General features: G+C 31.3%; 1 protein-coding gene across 3 annotated transcripts in view; it reads right to left on the bottom strand.

Moving 5' to 3' along the window:
- Positions 1-503: 503 nt before the first annotated feature.
- Positions 504-18,181, bottom strand: part of LOC143048571 (uncharacterized) — a 33,438-nt gene continuing 15,760 nt past the window's right edge. The window contains exons 10-23 of one of the 3 annotated variants that reach the window (XM_076222316.1): positions 17,926-17,972; positions 16,694-16,814; positions 15,568-15,671; positions 14,718-14,820; positions 14,011-14,161; positions 13,332-13,401; positions 11,792-11,858; positions 10,774-10,859; positions 9,356-9,482; positions 8,592-8,633; positions 7,762-7,836; positions 6,797-6,830; positions 2,111-2,217; positions 504-1,413 (exon numbers count right to left, since the gene is read on the bottom strand). In XM_076222316.1, the coding sequence (XP_076078431.1) occupies positions 2,141-2,217; positions 6,797-6,830; positions 7,762-7,836; positions 8,592-8,633; positions 9,356-9,482; positions 10,774-10,859; positions 11,792-11,858; positions 13,332-13,401; positions 14,011-14,161; positions 14,718-14,820; positions 15,568-15,671; positions 16,694-16,814; positions 17,926-17,972 (1,104 nt within the window). In that variant the 3' untranslated portion in view covers positions 504-1,413; positions 2,111-2,140. Of the gene's footprint in view, positions 1,414-2,110; positions 2,218-6,793; positions 6,831-7,761; positions 7,837-8,591; positions 8,634-9,355; positions 9,483-10,773; positions 10,860-11,791; positions 11,859-13,331; positions 13,402-14,010; positions 14,162-14,717; positions 14,821-15,567; positions 15,672-16,693; positions 16,815-17,925; positions 17,973-18,181 lie in introns of those variants that run through there. The other 2 variants (XR_012969883.1, XR_012969884.1) reach the window with 2 other exon arrangements.

Below are 18,181 nucleotides of genomic sequence, written 5' to 3'. Positions count from 1 at the left end.
TTTGTTCACAGCTAATTCACGCAACAATTTTATCTTATTAATTCTATTTGTAAGAAAAGAAGGATAAAATAACCTCTTTTAACAATATGTTGAATGTGTGCTCATATCAAAATATCCAATATATATATCAGTTATTATCATACAAATATACTTCCAAAGACAAAATATTATAAAATTTAGTTTAGTTTTCATGACTGGCGACTACTTTTTTTTGGTCATCCAACTGCTACGTACGTTGCATAATAAAAAAAAAACAGTATTGAAAGATATGGAAACCGTAAATTGATATCAGTTGATCATTTTAATTGATATTGTCTCACCTCGACCAAATCAAATTTGATAATTTCTCTTATGAAACAAGCAGTTTTCTTTACAACGCGATAAAGCGATCTCGTACACAGTTTGACAATACCATTTATCAAATATAGATTAACTAAAAATAGCAATTATGAGCTTTTTTGTGTTGAAATAAAAGTTGTATATATGATTTCTTCTTCTCTTTCTAGTGTAGGGCAATTGTGACATGGCAAAACTAATGTCATTCATATTTATTTTATATATTATATATTTGTTACTATCACATCAACTTTGATGGTAAACATATATTTACAAATATTTTTACCCTCAGTTCGAATAAATGCATATATAATTGGTTTTCAATATCTCATTTTATGACAACAAAATAATCATTCTATTGAACAAAAAAATTAAAATGAAATCACTAAAAGACGTTCCATCTTTAAAGTGTAAATTCTTAACATACAAACAGTAAGTACTGCTTATTTTGCATATACATGTATCATACATGAAATAAAATTTAACTTGTTACACATATATCTAAACTTAAAATATACCAAGATATTTTGCAAATAGTGTTCCAAATTTCTTACGCACTATTTCATATAATTTTTACTTTTTAACAAGCCCTGTTGGTGTTCGTCTCTCAACGACTTTTACTAATTTAGGTGATACCCAACACCTTCACTAAAATTAATTTGGCTCGTTTAATTTTCATAAAGTTTTGACAAAATATTTACTTTGACCATTTGTCAAAAATATAAAAATATAAAAAAAACTTGAATCGCACACTTTATCGTAAACTAGTCACTGGACATATATCAGTTTGACTAACACCAATTTTGATCATTGAGAAGCTTAATATTTTCTTCACAATAGAACGTCATTAAAACGTTCAGATGATTTTTACAGAGTTATCTCCCTGTAGTTTTATGTACCACCTTAACTTCATAAATTGTAAATAAGATAATTGTGAAGGAATAACATTCAACAAATCTCATCCACAAACTAATATCTTAATGCTTTAGTTTGATTGCATTGCACATGCATGAGTTTGACAATTTATTAGATGTACGTAGCTATTCTTTTTTCTCTCATTGAAAAATGTCTTGATGTCTGCAAATAAAAACAAAATAAATATAAAGACTTAATTTAAAATACATTGTCCTTCTATCAATCGTTTTATCTGTCAATCTGGTTAAGTAACGTTGTAAATGAAATATGACAGTTTATTAACGTTGGTATGAAAATTATACACTTTGAGAAACGTAATATTATACTATTTTTAAATTATATATTTCGATATTTCATCTAATTTGGACAAGATGACTCTACAGGACATAAACTATTTCATATATGAGTTTTGTGTTTATGTTAAGTTTGTTTGTGTGTTCCTTAAATAGTTCCAGAAACAAACTTCAATTCAATAAAAAGGTTTACTGAATTAATAAGTTCAAATTCACCGGCGATCACCATCCGCTTTTTCAAGGTGTTTGTGTTGATCATTTTAATTTTGTACTTGTTTTGCTTTATAACTATTTTGATCTGAGCGTCACTGGTGAGTCTTATGAGGAAGAATCGCGCGTCTGACGTATTAAATTATAATCCTAGTACTATCTAAGCAATTTTATGTAGATTTGTTTTATTCGTGGTTTTTCATCACACCATCTATGTATCAGCCTGTTATCAAGCTTTGAGTATTAATTCTTCCCGAATTTTCACCCGTATACTTTTTGACACTCTTCGGAGTTACTAGGTGTATTTTATAATTTCCAGTTCTTACAAGTTAAGGTTACAAGAGAACTTCCTATACCTTTTGTTTTCACACTTAGATATTGAACATTTAAATAAAAGTCCGCGTCTTCAGATTGGCCCTCATTGGTGTGTTGTATTGATATTCATCTGCACTCACTTGGTTACCTTTTTAGAAAAAATAAAAAGAATGTACTTTTCTATCTTTTTTGACAGAATCAGACTCATCATGTCTTTGTTCATTAATGAAAGATAATTTTTTTTAATGTTAAAGCATTTTCTTCCGGAAACAGTCTGGCTTATCTATGTTCTGCCAATTGTTTTATTTTTATTTTTCAAAGCTTTAGTGGATTTGGATACATACACTTTATCAAGAGGTATTTCATTAAAAGGTTAGATGGTCTACGTTTACCTTGGGATTATGCATTTAATTGTATACGGATAAGACATAATGCTTTTAATAAAACCCGATAATATGAATCCTTTTTAACGTATATCAAAATTCAGTAATCATAACAGTGTTACTAATAAAAGATCAATTTCAGAAACCCCGCAGTACATTATTACAGTATGATTAGTGGAAAATGAACTTCAGACATATCGCAGAACCTGACTTTAGTATAACTAGTGGAAGATGAATTGCAGGCCAATCGCCGTACCTAATTTATTTATAAGTTCTTGTGAAGTGTTGATATGCTAATGTTATACTTCAAGAGGAACGCTTATTTATTTGCTTGAAACTTGAGAAGCATTTTCATAGATTTCGAGAACAACAATCCTATAGTTTCTGATAAGTCGACATGCTGTTTTATGTATTCTGACTACCTAAATAACATTCAAACACATAAGTCGAAACAACTGACAACACCATGGATGAAAACATAAACGACTAAAAGACGAGGAACGATTCACAAAACACAACATGTAAAATACAATAATTAGTTACATAAAACGCAAAGACAAGACGTGATAACTAGTGCTCCTGAAAAGTGAGCATATCCAGCTCCACTTGCGGTACCCGTCGTGTTGCTCATGTAAGTACAAACCACTAGTAGCACGATTTCAGTCTGAAACAGTCGTTTTGGTCTGATCATATCTTAATCGACTGGATTTACCACTGGAAAAACTTCAAGACTTTTCAGACCGTTAAGACGCCGTTCCGATCGATAGTCTCATCAGGTAAATCAGTCCGTTAAGGCATGTCAAGATAAACAAGACTGAATCTCCTAGCGAGCTGTTTAGATCCGTTACGACGGTGTCATACCAAAACAGACCATGGATACAAAATTACGTTAAGATGTTATCAGACCGTGTTCAGTCGTGTTCAGATTTTAATAATTTGGACACAAAACGGGTGAAACTTTCCCAGTGTTTATCAGGGGTTGCTCCCCTTTTAAGAATAAAATAAAAATTAGAAAAAAAGACAGTTTATCTAGAGCGGAAATTAATCGCAGCTTGATTTGACTTCTTTAACTGGCCGTTAATTACATCCAATTTACAATCACCTTGACAAATCTCACTACTAGCCTTGTTGATAGACTGCACGACTATCTTCTCTACTACTTGAATATTTATTATTGTCATTTGTGTCCCAGTGAATTCTTTAGAAAACTATTTGGTAACGCTTCGAATACCAGATAATTAATTTGTTAGCTTTGCCGTATAAACTCGTCATTGAGTTGATAAGTCATTGTTATATGATAAAAAGCCTACAACGAAATTTCATTTGTCTAACTGGACAGAGCACGATATTGGTATCCATCATATGTCCGAAATTATAAGTAAACAATCATTTGAATAAATAAAAGAAGATGTGGTATCTAACGAGATATAAGGAGTTCTTTGTTTTATTTACGTCAATAATATTGCAAACAAACCAACAACGTTAACATAAATACAACCAAAAGCCATCGATAGCAAATTGAATTTTTCGGCTTGCAGTTCAAACTATAATTATAAGTATAAAGAACAGTTATAGTATAACTATACCACGCAACAATTTCTCTGGATCCATGTCATAGTAGAGTGGAAATGGCTCACTTTCATTTGACCTTTAAAAAGGCAGGATTAGTTGATGCAGATTTTGAAACTAATGATAAACAATATATAGCAAAATAAAATATTCATAAAAAAGTATTCAAACAGAAATCACAGCTTATTAGTGAGGGTGTAAGGGAAACGAATTTAACAACCTATCTAGAAAAGTTATGTAAAATACAAAAGTATGTGTTATATACACATAAGGGGCGTTAGGCTGAATGTGTGTGTCTTTCTTACACCAAGATAATGCAGAACGACAAATTGAATAATTTAGGACAGGGGCTTTCAATACTAACGGATTCCCTGTTTAGTACATGTAGGAGATCTTTCAGCAATTTTATAATATGCTATTGAAATGCAAGGTATCCAATGTATGTATCGACAACTTTGCGTAAAAAAAGAAAATTGTATAATTTTGATAGAAAACAAAGACACTTTTCCATGCATAATTTAATCTTGAATAATTGAAAATTATTATAATTTATGGGCATTTTTTTTAACATGATACACCAAAGCCAAATTTTGTATGTTTGCATTACATATACTTGTACTGTTTGGATTAACATAACAATTAGACGATATAGGTTAGAAAGTCACAAAAAAGATTTAAAGGACAAAACGTTATTATACGGATTGTTTTTTTCGGAAAATGTTTTTTTTTGGCAAATATTTTTTCGTTACTGTTTTTGTACATAAATTAGACCGTTAGTTTTCTCGTTATATATAGGATTGTATTTATACACAACAGCAATTCATACCTGAAGTTTTAACAAAGAAGAAAAAGGGGTATAGCTTGCTACATGGAATATATGCTCTTTGTTGAAGGCTGTTCACCTATATTTGCTAACTGCTACGATATTTGATTTCTGGTGGAGATTTGTATCAATGATAATCATACATATACCACATCTTTAACATAAATTAGCTCGCCATTTAGTGATTGAAGATGAGAGACATGCATTGTCATTGTGAGGCCTAAAATAGAGATTTATTTAGAGTTTGATAGTACAGGACTACTGGAGATAGATGTAGGGTGGTCTATAAGGAGACACAGATTGAATGCAGTAAAATGACCAGCTTTATGTACTATGGCGATCTTGGTGGTGTTAGACGCACCACCTTGTAAAATAAATAACAAGTTTAATAGAATAACTCGCACAGAAAAAACCCAGCTCCTACGGTAATAGTAAACTAGGACATATCAACAGAAAACGAATTAAAGCAACCGAAATTAAACAAAACTATGCATGTGTTAACTTGCCTCCGCTTCATTTCTGTGGATTGTCTCAGTGGCTATTATACCACATCTCCTTATTTTTTTAGGTTACGTTTAGGATTTTCCGTTGCTAATTTTTAAATACAAAAAAAACATTTTCACACGGTGTTCACAACATTTTAAGGTTAAATGTATGGCAAACAATTTTGTGTGTATACAATTAACATACGTCCTTGCAATATACATAAATAAACTAACATATATTAAAACATAAGCAACATATATAGACGAATGATTTATTAGTTTCTCAATAAAACAACAACAGAAATAAAAAATCAACAGACGATTTAATCTTTTTTTATTTATTCGAAAGATATACTTTAAATTCTATTAAATAAATATATATATATTAATATAAAATACATTATCAAGCAGAAGGGACGTAACTTGTGGTATCATACTGGCATACTGAACGGATCTAAACATGGTCTGACAATTTTGAATATTTATTTTGAGGTTTGGTCTGTTTTGGTCTGACACCGTCGTAACGGATCTAAACAGCTCGCTAGAAGATTCAGTCTTGTTGATCTTGACATGCCTGAACGGACTGAAAACCTGATGAGACTATCGATCGGAATGGCGTCTTAACGGTCTGAAAAGTCTAGTTAGCCCAGTGATAAGTATAATTCGGTAGGTCACATTTAAAGAAAAGAGGAAGGGTTTGTGGCCACTAAAACTGGTAAGTATAAAAATGATTACACATTTTGTCGTAGATGGGTAGCACAAACCACACCTCTTTGGGATGTTATATATTATATTGATATATATTTTTTGCTTAACCTACTGGTTTTCATATATAATCTCTATATTCCATCTCGGAGAGACAAAACTCGTGAATGTAACCAGTACAGATGCTCATGTTTAGCGGTAAAATTGAATTCTGAAGCAGACCAAAAGTGCAAGAAGGTGTAATGCAGACTGTCAGTAGAATTTTAAACACTCATTGTCGAACAGCACTTTATCTTGGCCTTTTAAACTATAAGCATATGAGCACTCCATTCTAGGATATAATTATAACAATACGTCATAGTGAAAACGGTACAGTTTTAGCCGTACAAGGAAATCGCATTGTATACATTAACAGAAATACAACCTATTTATGCTTTAACATATGATAAAACATGATGATATAGTTTGCGCCTGTCCCACGTCAGGAACATCTGGCTTGGAAATGTTGTTTGACTTTTTATTTTAGTTCATTTATTTATTTCTGAGTTCAGTATGACGTCTATTATCACTTAAAAAGTACACATTTTTGTTAAGGGGGCAAGCTGAAGCACGACTCCCGGTGCGGAATTTTCTTGCTGTGTTGAAGATCCATTAGTGCCCTTCGTCTTTTTTTTGCTCTAATGTCGGGTTGTTATCTCTTTGACAAATTCCCCATTTCCACTCTCAATTTAATTAACGACACTAGAACAAGTTTTAACATACCTTCAAAATCAAATCTGTACTGTAAACCAGAAGACTACGAAAGGAATAATATAAAGATTACAAAATTTTAATGTACAACGACAGGCATCAATATATGTCGGATTTTTTACCCAGTACATTGGAACTCATTCACTGTAAATAAAAGATGGCAGATACAATCTATTGTTTTGAAAAGCATGCACTTGTATATTTCACACAACTATGACTTAAAGAGGGACGAAAGATCCAGATGCACCTGAAAATAATCTGACAACACCATGGCTAAAAAAGAAACAGAAAAACAAACAAACAATAGTACTCAAAACACAACAAAATAAAAAGTAAAGACCAATCAACAGGAATCCCACCAAAACCTGGGACGATCTCAGGTGATCCGTAATGTTCAGCAGATCCTGATGTATTTTTGGCACCCGTCGTGTTGCTAATGTTAGTCCATACTCTGTAATAAGTATAATTCTGTAGGTTAAATTCGTGAAAAGGAAACGGAATTGTAGTAACTACTTAATTTCTATATGTAGGTCAAGATATGACGCAGATTTTTTAGTGAGAAGACATCATCTATATAGCGAAAAGTAAGGTTAAAGGATGCTGCTTACTTCTTTTGTTTCTTCTTAAGAAATTCGTGTATGACTAAACTTCAGTAGGGTAAAATACATACTATTAGCACATTGTATATTGTACATTGGTGAATGACTTTGCGTTTGTAATTATCCTTGACGTTCGATATCATTACTTGTCAGTTTTATTTGCAGAAATCATCATCATTGAAATATAAGACGCGTTGATAAATTCAATAATTTTTTTGCTTTTATGATTTTAGCGTCACTGATTAGTCCTATATAGACAAAACGCGTGTCAGGCGTACACAATGTGGATCATGGTTAACTTAAATTTCAATTGTGATTCACATGATGACATTTTTAAGTTGTTTCTTAATCGTGCAGACATGTAAATTTTTCTCAAACCTGTGCTTTACTGCTAGCTTTTAACATCGAGTTTGATCTGTATCTATGCACCGCTCTCCTGATTCCTTCGTGTAACTAAAATGCAATAAAACACTAAATGAATAAGTAAGATTATATGTCCTCTTTCAGTTTTTCATGAATTATAAAACAAGGAAGGGTGTATGAACTATGTTGTCATGAAAAACAATTGTATTACTTTTCAATAAACGATCAAACCTTAAAAGGAAAGGAGATATAACTGCAAGTACTCAAAGATATGCGATCTTATATTGTACTGTTACACCAATGTTCTAGGTTAGGAGGAGGGCTCAGTGCTCACAAACTTGTTTAACTCCGACACATTATTTAATTGCATGTACCAATCCATGAGTTAGTTCGGTGGCTTTGTTGGTTCATGTCTTTTGAATTTTTTTCCTAAATTGATCTGTTATAATCTAGGCCGTTAGTTTTCTCAATTTAACTGTTTAGAATGTTTCATGTCGATTCTTTTTTTAGCTGACAATACCGTATGATGTTTTCTCATTGTTGAAGGCCGTATGGTTGCCTTTAATTGTTTGAATTTACTCAATTCAGATTTTGATGGCTAGTTCAGGTCAGGAATATGGCATTTGTTTGGTTTAAAGTTTAACGGTTGCTTGATAGCGTAGAATTTGTAAGTTGCTATTGAGTGCCCCTTTTCAAATTTGTTTTCAATTGTTTTGCCTCGAATTTAACTGAAGAGACATACGGTGTTGATATTGCATATGGCGCAGTTAATTCTTACTGGATGATGTAGAATCAACAAGTCGTCAATATGAAACGTTTTCAATACATAATTCTTCTGAACTCACCTTTTTATTTGAAACTGCTTCTCTTATAAATATAATAAATCCCTGAAAATATATTAAAGCAACAAAAAGACTTAAAAACAGATAAGTCAAATTTATCAGAATGTATTGCCTATTTAAATGCAGATTGAGTACCAAAAAAATGGTACCCTTAATGTTTTTAAAATAACATGCCAACAAATTAAATAACCCTCAGAAACTGCAGCTATGCATGTCACCCTGCATACAGGAAGTCGCGTGTTAAAGAGTAATGACTCTTTCCCTAATTTCGTTTTTGAATTAGGTCATATATTTGAAAAAGGAATTACAAGAATGATATTTGCGGATTGATTCAATCACCAAAATCGTACATCTTGCTTTAATACCTTTTATTTTGTTATTCTTTTCACATTAAATTTTTGAAAATGCTCAGCACACGTGCAACCCATCTAAAAGAAATGATCCTCATAAAGGCTGTATGCATACATTTGTATGCAAACCTAACTGATGAAGACGTGTATTCTCTGGCAAGACGATTGTATATCAGAATTTTTTTTTAATATATTTTTAACGTTTTAGTCGTTTTTTCGCTGTGTTGTACCATATAAGTTTGAATATCATTTTGGTATCATCTGCCTCCCTTTTAAGTTGAACCAAACTAGCTGCTGTGCTTAAAAAACGTTATTTCAAAATTCTGCGTTTATTACTTTTTAAAGTTAATATATATTATTTTTTATATATTGTTAATTCGTATGTAATGAAATTAAAGAACAATTTAATATTTATACCTGGAGGGAAGTAGAAATACCAAATAAATACTGAAATATGATGGTATCTTCATTAAATGCCAGAATTCCAAATAACCATGATAGTCCTAATACTGGTATTAATACAGCCATACATTTAACACCCGCTCTATAAAAAAAAAATACTTCTTTACCTATATAGTAGTTTGATCTTTGATGACGCACTTATCAAGTCGACACACTAAGTCTCGGTCCCATTAGAGGTCACGCGATGTCATCAGTTTTTACGTCCAACGTCAAGATGTATTATGGCATAAAAATGTCCACCCGTGCATTTTGTCGCCTGTCTTTCCATTCGTCCGTTAAAACGATAGCCCTAATACGCATGTAATGTTACAACAACATTAGGATTGACTTAAGAACGCTTTATATTGTTGTCACAACACACTTTAAAATGGCATGTACTAGCTCAATTGAGCTTAGATAACTGTTTTTGTAAACTGAACACTTTTGTTGGTATTGGTGCATGTAGAATATCTGAGTATTTTCAAAATTCTAGGATTGACTCGTTATAGAACTTTTAACAAACATAGCTGACACAACATGCATATGGCTGGATAGGAACATTCTCGTTCATATTTTCAACAGAGATATTCGAATTAAATTCTTTCTCAACACCTCATTTTATTATTGCAACAGGTACTCTTGGTGCAGCTGTTTTTTGTTTGTTTTATCTTGATTTGTTTCTTCGAAGTGACTTTTATGAAATTTTAACATTTTAACCTCAGACATAGATAACCTTAGCTGTATTTGGCAAAACTTTTAGGAATTTTGATCATCAATGCTCTTCAACTTCGTACTTTATTTGGCCTTTTTAATTTTTTTGGATTCGAGCGTCACTGATGAGTCTTTTGTAGACGAAACGCGCGTCTGGCGTATATACTAAATTTAGTCCTGGTATCTATGATGAGTTTATTTACACTTACACTAATCAATGATTAAGGAACTTCGATTACCTTCATTTAAGTTTTGCATCATTTCAATATTTTATCATCAAATACAATAATTCAAAAAAAATATATAAACAGAATAGAACAAGGCTGTGCAAACCATAGATATATCTGATGTTCAGTAGTGGTCGTTAGTTGATGTGGTTCATAAGTGTTTCCGTTTCTCTGTTTTTATATAGATTAAACCGTTGGTTTTCCCGTTTGAATGGTTCTACACTAGTCATTGTTTGGGGCCCTTTATAGCTAACTGTTCGGTGTGAGCCAATGCTCCGTGTTAAAGACATTACTTTGACCTATAGTGGCTTTTTTTTCTCAAATTGTGACTTGAATGTAGAGTTGTCTCATTGGCACTCATACAACATCTTCCTATATTTGCACAAAGGAAAATATCTATCATGCTATAATAGACTTATTAACTTGAAACAGACTTAGCCTACACAAAATACAAACCTGACTTTTTTCTTTAATCTTTCGTTCATCATAGCATTTGTAGAATAGATAACTTTTAATACAACATGTATTATTCCTATATTAATCTACAATCAGGGAATATATATCAACAAAATTATGATAGATGATAATTTGCTGATTACTAGTAAGTGATTCTTTGAAAGAAAAATTGCTTTGGTACGAAAGAATAATGTCAAACACGAAATATTACAGATGTTTCTATCTAGAGATACCAAGCGCACATTTAAAATTCAACAGCCTATACAAATAGGAAATACAATGAACAAACAGAAAAAGCAAAGCAAGGCAAAAAATACCAAGGCGACATGAAAACTTTAAGATACAAAGGACGGGATTGTGGTTACGATATGTGAAAAAAAAAAACGTGAATTACAAAAACAATTTTCGTTTGCGTCTTTTGTCAATTTTACGATCATCTTCAACTAAATAATTTTCCACTATCAGTCTTTGTTCAATTTAAATGTTTCAAGAACTATGCACATTTTCAAATTCAGGGCCTTTCCCTTTGGCACTCAACGGTACTTTAACAAAAAAGCACCGTGGCACTCTAAGGGTTAAATAAAGAAATAGTCGGCATTAGTCTAGTTGTATCTTATCCAGTACTATAGAAAGCCAAGGTTGACAATGCTTTTTCGAGGGGTACCAATCGCCCTGTCACCCTCTCAGTTAGGTGTTTTTTCATTTAAAGATTGCTTAAAGCATCAATGGTATATGTCTATGTTTATGACTCAGAAATTCGTTACTGCAACGAAATGTAAAATTGATTTCCTACAATTTTTCAAATTCAAGGATTTATTTGATTCGACCCGTAAACATTTGCAAATGGATGTGACGTACTATGATTTTGGTGGTATTGTACATTATAACTGACCAACTGTTATAAATGTTGGGGGTTTAAATAGCTATGAACTATGTTTAGCCCACCGTTTGCTATTGAAAAAGACTGTACCGATTCAGGACGAGACTACTGTTTTACAGAATCTGTAAATAAACTTACCAGTATTATAAGTAAAGCAGGTCCAACAAAGGCCATAAATACAAAATTATTTGTGCTAAGCCAGCAACTGTAAACATGTAATACAAAAATCAAATAGAGACACTTTATAAGACTCATTGAAAAAAAATCAATTTAATTGTGTTCACTTGAAAAGGAATTGTAAATTTATGTTCATTTCTGTATACATATTTTTCGAAACTGTACACGGCGTAATAGGAAGTAGAGTACATATAAACGTCAGAAATAAATTATCAAACAAAACAAACACAACTGTATTTGTTTTCTGTCTTTTTTCGTATGTGTCTGTGTGTGTTTAGTTCCTCTAGATTTTTATTTAAAATCAAACATTTATCTGAATTGATCTAGAATATTCTATATCTCATATTATTTGTGTGTATTGTAATATATTGTATATAGGTGTAATACCACCTATTCATGGAGTGTCACATTCGGTTGTATACGAAAATAGATCGAAAAAATATTCCCTTGAATTTTACAGTTGTAGGTAATTAATCCTACATTGTATTGTAGTAAAACATTTCTATTTTTATAAACATATGTCATGGGTATTTCAATGCACCATTATTTTTTTTTTATTTGAGGTTTCTATAGAATATTTTGTAAACTTATGGTTATATGTTTACTTAGCCTTGTACACTGGTTATATAAGGAAAGTATTTGATTGGTTAACTTCCAGTGTTGGTTTCTTTCTTATATGCAATAAAATGTTATGTGAAATTTTTTCTATAGTACTGGACAGAATAAATCGTTACTCATGCCAAGTATTTCTTTATTTGAAACAAAGATAAATTCTGCACAATTTTTTGAAAAGTGCAAATTTAACAAAGACTAATAGGGAAAAATCAATGGTGGTATTACACCTATATACACATAATATAATATTTTCCAAGTAATTTGATCGTACATTTCATAATAAAACGTGTATCATCTGGTTAGAAAGCGTTATGTTGATACTAGTATTCTTTTTAATCACATTGAACTGTATCGATGTCCTTACAATAGAAATTCATTTTGAGAAACAATGACATTGGATTTTTCCCGATACCTGAACAACCAAAAACCAATTATCAATACGACAAAAAAGAGACAAATACAAAATTCAAGCTATGGCTGATCCATGGAATGAATGCTATAAATTATGGATTACAAATTACTGAAAATTACATTAAGATAGCAGATTTTTTTTTTTCATTTCTAAAAGCAGATTTTGACCAGTGTAAATATATCACTTAACATTAATCTTAAATTGACGATTTAATTCTAATCAAGTCACACATTTTGACCTGAAATACATGTTTTTAACTATATTGCTGATTCATGTGATCAACATTAAATCAAAACATATAAATTCTAAATACTGGTTAACTTAAAAAACAAAGAAACATGACCATATCAAACCATTGAATAACAAACCATTTTTATTGTTTGAAGTTAAAGTTTGTGAAACACAGGCTGTTAAATAGATCAACTATAAAACACTTTTCATTTTCTATTCTTATTCATACTAATTTATACATACTATTTTTCTGAATGATAGCCTTTAAGGCGCGTTACTCCGAGAGTTATTCCTACAATCACCAACGGAACGCCTGAAGAAAAAAAAATGTTTTGTTACTGCCTACTCTATTATTTGTATGCATATGATATTTTTCTTTAAATCAATTCTTTACATACATGGATAGAAATAGTTGAATCAAAACCTATATTGTTGTAAAGTGGGGATAACATTGATTTGATCAAACTTTGAATATATCAAATACACAATTAATCAGAATTCATATATTGACTCGCATCTACAAATTGGCTATGAAGTCGCTGCAGCTCTACGACAAAAAAAAAAGCGGATTTTAGCTTTCCAATTTCTTACGTTCAATTTTTATGAAGCAACCTTCAAATAGCTGCATCTATGCAGTTCATCTTTCCTAGTTTTAGTCGACCTTTAATTCTTGCATTTTTTTCTCGGTCTTACTTTGGTTTATTAAGAAAGATTGCCCATTCAGTATATTGTTTTTTTTTTTTTAAATCATTTATATTAATTGCCAATATAATAAGTAATAGTTTCGGTTTTCTTTTTTTTTTACATTTGGTAAATTTACAAACCGAACATAGTGTCTTTTTACAACAATCACCTTTTAAATGAATTATGTACTAGTCAGCTATTTTTTATAAGCAAAAATGTCAAAAATATATATTCTTACCCCAAGCAAATGGTAAATAAAAGCGTACTTCAGATTTTCTCTTGAAAACAACGGTCACATATCTAGCTACTGATATTCCTTCACATAACATGAGAAAGAATACAACCAAAAACACGTAATGTAGAACAGCTGTTACTATAATACAAGCAATCTGAAACAGATATGTAAAAAAACATCTGTGAACGTTAACTTGAAAATTTAAAATACAATAATTTTGCTGTTCTAAGGCAGCATTTATAAGGCAGTTCTTAATGGGAGTTTGATATGATCTTTGTTAACGTATTTTACTGTTTCTCGGTATGCCTGTCCATTGCAGGACACGATACTCTGTTGATCCATCCCTTTATTTCAATTGCTAGGCCTGTTTACATATATTGTGTTATTAAAATTTTCTGTTACAAAACTTAAAATATAGGAATGTATCTCCCTTATGCAAAGTTCTGATTCTTTGCCTTGCTATGGCTATACGTTATTGTCCGTATTTTTTTTTTAAAGCTCTTCATCTTTTCAATAAGCTTTGGATTTGCAAATATGTTGGCCTCACTGAAGAGAAATTGATTATCGAAATGCGCATCTGGTGCTGTTAACATTGGAACCGATTACTAGTATGTAATTACCCTAAAAGCTAATATGACTGATATTGGAACATGGACAATATATGAACTACACGTTACCATATTTATCATTCTAATTGTTACAATACTCACATCATTGTCTGTGACGGTTGTAGAACTTAAGAACACAGAATATCCAATGACCAATACAACACACATATTCGATAAAATAACAGTCCATTCATTTTTAACATACCTAAAATAGTACGTACATGTTCAACTATTACAACTATAAAGTTATAATTTAAGCAAATACATGTATAAAAAAGAAGATGTTGTATGATTGCCAATGAGACAACTATCCACAAGAGACGCATAGATTTAGACGGAACATTAAATTCTATCGAAAAAATCAAATGTCTTCATCAATTTATCGACTACTGTATAATAGATAATATAGGTAAAAACTAAGAATCCTTGACATATGATTATAATGTAATTTTACCAAATTGTATTATCATATATAACATGTATAAACGTATTCTTGTTTTGTAGCAAATTAATTGTTATGTTAACGTTGTATATAACGAGTTTCCTGTAGTTGCCTTACGGAGTTAAAAATTAGATTTGATGGATCAATTTGATCATACTGCAACTCCGGAATCAAATTATTGGAGCACTCTTAATGCAGATTAATCCACACCAGAGTTCATAGAGTGTTATTTCTATTTGAAAGGATATCAATGTTCTATGAAGTATATGCCATATTTACATTTTTCAATTGTAGTATAGCAAGGAATCTTTTAAGAAGACCTTTCGCGTCGATTTTAAGATTTCTAAAATGGTGTTGCATTACTGTCTAGTTAGTTAATGTCCGTATTTTTCTTTTCTTAAACATGCTTTTTGTTATTTGTGCACACATTTGTCTGCATAAAAATTCCTTTCTATTTTTGTGTATTCTGACACAATACACGTGTATTATTCTTTCTTTTTAATATCTCACCTCCAGAATATGTAGTAAGTAATAAGGGTAAGAGTACACCCTAATATTGATAGTCCACAACCAATAAACGTGATAATTTCTAAGGCTATCTGGTGTAGGTCTGTCTAAAATGTACATAAAATTGAGAATGAAAATGGGGAATATATCAAAGAGACAACAACCCGACCATAGAGCAGACAACAGCCGAAGCCCATGTAATTAGGCTTCGGAAAGGGTGTTGCATTGCTCTCTAGTTTTTTTTTCTTCTTTTATCGTAAACACAATTTTGTTTTGTGCAGACATTTATCTGCATAACAATTCCTTTCTACAGTGTATTCTGACACATTACACGTGTATTATTCTGTCTTTTTAAAATCTTACCTCCAGAATACCTCCGAATAATATTTTTCTTATTTATTGAATGAAAATATCTATTTTTTCTTTAAGGTTCATACAATGTTTTGAGAATACAATAATATATCAAACATTGCTTAGATAAGTCAGTCAAATTACGCTAACTACACATTTAAGGCCAAATCTTAAATGTCATCAGCAAAGATATATTTAAAACTCAATAATGAAACAGGTGTATTATGATTTTTTAAAGTGTCTTAACTTATCCATGGTATAAACGATACCAGGGTTGCGTTTTTGTCTACTAAACAAGTAGCTAGCCTAGCTGCTATCAATATATTTGTAGCAGATAGGCTAGCTACAGTTCAATAGTTATAAATCTACGTAGCACTATGTAGCCGCTACGATGTTGAACGCAACCCTGGTTGATAATTAAGTCCGCAAAATTCGTGTTTCATCACCAAAAGACACTGGTGTTAGAATCAATACAGTTGAAAGGCGAAAATCCCAAAACGAGGTTCAAGAGCAAAAGTTCACAAATAACATGCTACACCTGCCTACCAGATACCGTACTTGAAAATCAAAAGTGTCCTTCGTTCTGGTTTCCTAAACAGAAATTTTAAACAAACCTAATAAATATATTTTTTTAGTAGATCTAAAAAAATCGTTTTGGATGCAGGAAATGTATAAGTGTTTTTATTATTAGAATAATATAAGAAATTCTAAGTCGTCAACAGGTTTTTTCATGAACACACAAGTTTGTGTATGCGCATGTAAAGTAAATAAAACTTACAATTTCAAAATCGCTAGGACTCATCAATATAGCAAAATTTGTTAAATGATTGCATGTGCATGTAGAAACATTAGATTCAGTCTGTTGGAGATAACATCCACTATTAGCCCAACTTCTAGCACTGAAATAGTAGCAACATTTAAATCGAGAAATAATGAAAGTTCAGATCATTATTTAAAAAATCTTGAAAAGGTTGAAAACAAAACAATGTCCGTGAAACTTAATTTTATTTATTTTTCAATCTTCATAAAGATTTCAAGATCAAAATTAAATTCAGTTAAAATAATTTTCAAACAGAAACATGACTATCCGGGTCATTTGAAGATCGACAATACGAGACAGTTCAACCAGATAAAATTATTACCCCGATATCGTTTACATCATTTTTATAATTTAGAAGACAGGAATAATTACAAAATTGTCATGTTAGATTGAAATAAAAAGTACAATATCATACATATAGCGTTGTCTTAAAGAATTACAGATCTGAAAATCGGTTTAATGCATAAAATTAAGAGGTATGATACGAAATATCCAGGTACATCTTTAAACAGGAGCTGATATAACGGTAACGATAAGAACGGTTGGACAATGGCAATACAGTACATTATCTTACCTCCTATACATTTCTAGGAATATGATTGGTTAAAAGAGTCCTCATGGAAACCGTGTATATTTAATATTAGGTTAGTTGGGAGTCGGGGCTTATTTCATACACGGTAAGTAGTGGAGTTACGTCCCTTTATATTCCATATAAGGTAATAAGGAGGCGGGGCTGATTTCATAAACGGTTAGTAGTGGTGTTACGTCCTTTAAGAAAAACAAAACAGTACTGAGAAAAAATCTTAAGGGTTTCGACAGACGAAGAAAGTGATGATAAAGTGAAATAAATTCATAAAACACATTTAAATCTAACAAGTTGTCATTGTTGGCATCTGTTTTTGTAGGATCAAAGGCAGTAGTTTCTAAATGATGTTAATGCTAACTGTATTGAAGACTTGCTCATTTTGATAGGTCACTAGTCTAAATTAAGATAGTCGGTAAGATAAATTCGTTACATAGTGTGCTAGTGATGTAATACGGTATATATGGGGTCAGTAAATTCTATATGGGGATTCGAGCTTCGCTCTCACCCTATATGGAATTTACTGACCCCTCATATACCGTATTAGGTCACTAGCACACTATGTAACTAATATTACACCAGCTATTACTATGACTAAAACATATACCTGAAGTTCCAATATCCACATGATATCTTGGGATCTGTGAATGGCACCTGTAGTTCAAGACAACAATATGATGTAAATAACAATAAAATTCATGATAAAACTGGCAATTACATAAGGATAGAATATAGTAGACGATATCGACGAACTCACATTTGACTTTAACTTTTTTTTTCATTGGATGCATTTTAATTCTTAGAAATAATCATTGGATACCGAAAAAAATATAATTCATTTACACGATACAAGTCAAGGTTAA

The sequence above is a fragment of the Mytilus galloprovincialis genome, chromosome 10, assembly GCF_965363235.1.
Source record: "Mytilus galloprovincialis chromosome 10, xbMytGall1.hap1.1, whole genome shotgun sequence".
In the NCBI taxonomy this organism is placed as follows: Eukaryota; Metazoa; Mollusca; class Bivalvia; order Mytilida; family Mytilidae; genus Mytilus; species Mytilus galloprovincialis.
This window is presented reverse-complemented; position numbering and strand designations above follow the sequence as displayed.